This window comes from Antrostomus carolinensis, unplaced genomic scaffold (assembly GCF_000700745.2).
Source record: "Antrostomus carolinensis isolate BGI_N321 unplaced genomic scaffold, ASM70074v2 scaffold21566, whole genome shotgun sequence".
NCBI lineage: Eukaryota > Metazoa > Chordata > Aves > Caprimulgiformes > Caprimulgidae > Antrostomus > Antrostomus carolinensis.
Genome location: NW_010321528.1, coordinates 20,561 through 22,255, shown reverse-complemented (window position 1 = coordinate 22,255; position 1,695 = coordinate 20,561). Strand labels below are relative to the sequence as shown.

The 1,695-nt window shown below is 37.6% G+C and overlaps 1 protein-coding gene across 1 annotated transcript in view; it reads left to right on the top strand.

Annotated features, from left to right (window-relative positions):
• Positions 1-1,564: 1,564 nt before the first annotated feature.
• Positions 1,565-1,695, top strand: part of MLLT1 (MLLT1 super elongation complex subunit) — a gene marked incomplete at both ends in the record, with an annotated part of 18,708 nt that continues 18,577 nt past the window's right edge. The window contains one exon of the mRNA XM_029085448.1: positions 1,565-1,695. This exon is cut by the window's right edge and continues 96 nt beyond it. Within this exon, the coding sequence (XP_028941281.1) occupies positions 1,565-1,695 (131 nt within the window).

Genomic DNA, 1,695 nt, shown 5'->3' with positions numbered 1-1,695 from the left:
AAGAGTGTGTTAAGGCTTATAGTTGAAATTAGAACTGCTCTGCAGTTTGGGAGGTTGATGCTTTGATGCCTGCTACACTCTGTAAACCTCCTGTGTGATCTTTTTACAAAGAAAAGAATACTGAGATTGAGAGACTTGTGCTTTCTCAGAAAGTATTAACCATGCTCTGCAAATCATGTTCCCATCAAATGTCAGGTTGGATATGGAAAATATTATTTTGAGCCTTAATTGTGGTCATGCTCCTTGTTGCAGTTCCTCAATGAGAAAAATGAGGATAATATTTGCTTATAATATTTTTATTTATTATATTATTTAAAAATTTGTCTAGAGCTTCTTGGGAAGTTTTCTCTTTCCATGTTCATTGTCTTAACATCACACCCTCAGTTTGGCTCGATGTCCATCACCTGTAATATAGGTAATAACAAATCAAGTTGCCTCTCCCAGTGGTAATTGGGAACTGCTGGAAAGGACGAGGCACTTATTTTCAAGTCTTACGTGAAGAGGAGAGTAAGGACTAAAAAATGTTCCTTTTTAAAATAGATAAAATTCGTTAATAGTTAAAAAATAGTTTAAAATCCAGTTGCTGAAGCTGGATTTTGTTGGGATTAGTTTGATTGCTGTGCTGCTGGTCTTGTTTGTGTCACATCTGGAACATAAAATTAGTAAGCAGGTGGATACCTCAGGTGTTCTGCCCTGTCTCTACAAATCTTCCCCTAAGATCTCCTCGCTTTAACTTGTGTCTGATCATGTTGGCCTTTCCTCTGTTCCATCTCTTCTATTCATTTGCTTTCTGCTGACTGGGAAGTCTGCAATAATACGTGGATCTTCACAATTCATTTAATCCGGTTTTTTAAGACATTTAGTGGGATTTTTGTGCTTTTGAGTGAGACAATGAAGACACCTTCTCTGTTATTCTATGATTAGAAAGGAGGATTCGGGAGGGCAAGTCAGAATCAGGTCATTATAACGTTGGATATTGTGCAGGATTATTATTTAGTGGTGGATATTGTGCAGGCATGCTGAATGTTAGACTTGGTCTTTCAAAGTGTGTTAATAAAATAGATTTAAAAGAATACAAGGAGCATCATAGCTGTATTTGAATGGATTACATATTCCAGAGAATATCATAAACCATCAATTCATGATCTGATTTTATTTTTTTTCCTCCTGTTTTAAGATTAGTTTTCTGTCAGTGCTGTGAATTCTGTAAGCTGTGAACATGAAGTTCTGTCTCTGGCACTTGCTAGAAATAAAGATTCCTCAGTTAGGACTTTGCTGACAGTTTAGTTGATAAGTGAGGCAGATAAACTTATCCCTCTTCTAAAGCTGTTTTCTCTGCCATGCTAATAGTAGGAGGAAAATAAGTATGAAATGGTGTTAGGAGCTATTTTTATGATACCTTTTTTGGTTTTGGTGATACCTTTTCTGTTGACAACTCTGTAGTTTTCAGAATTAAACTAATCTCTCTGTGGAAGATGTTCTATTCCTCCCCTGCCGTGATCTAGTGTCTTCTATCCATGGAGATATTATGCAGACCATGCAAACCATTTCATTTTGCTCACAGTTTTACCTCTATCCTCACACAGTGCACGGTTCAAGTAAAATTGGAGCTGGGACACCGAGCCCAACTGCGGAAAAAACCCACCACCGAAGGGTTTACTCATGACTGGATGGTGTTTGTCCGTGGCCCTGAGC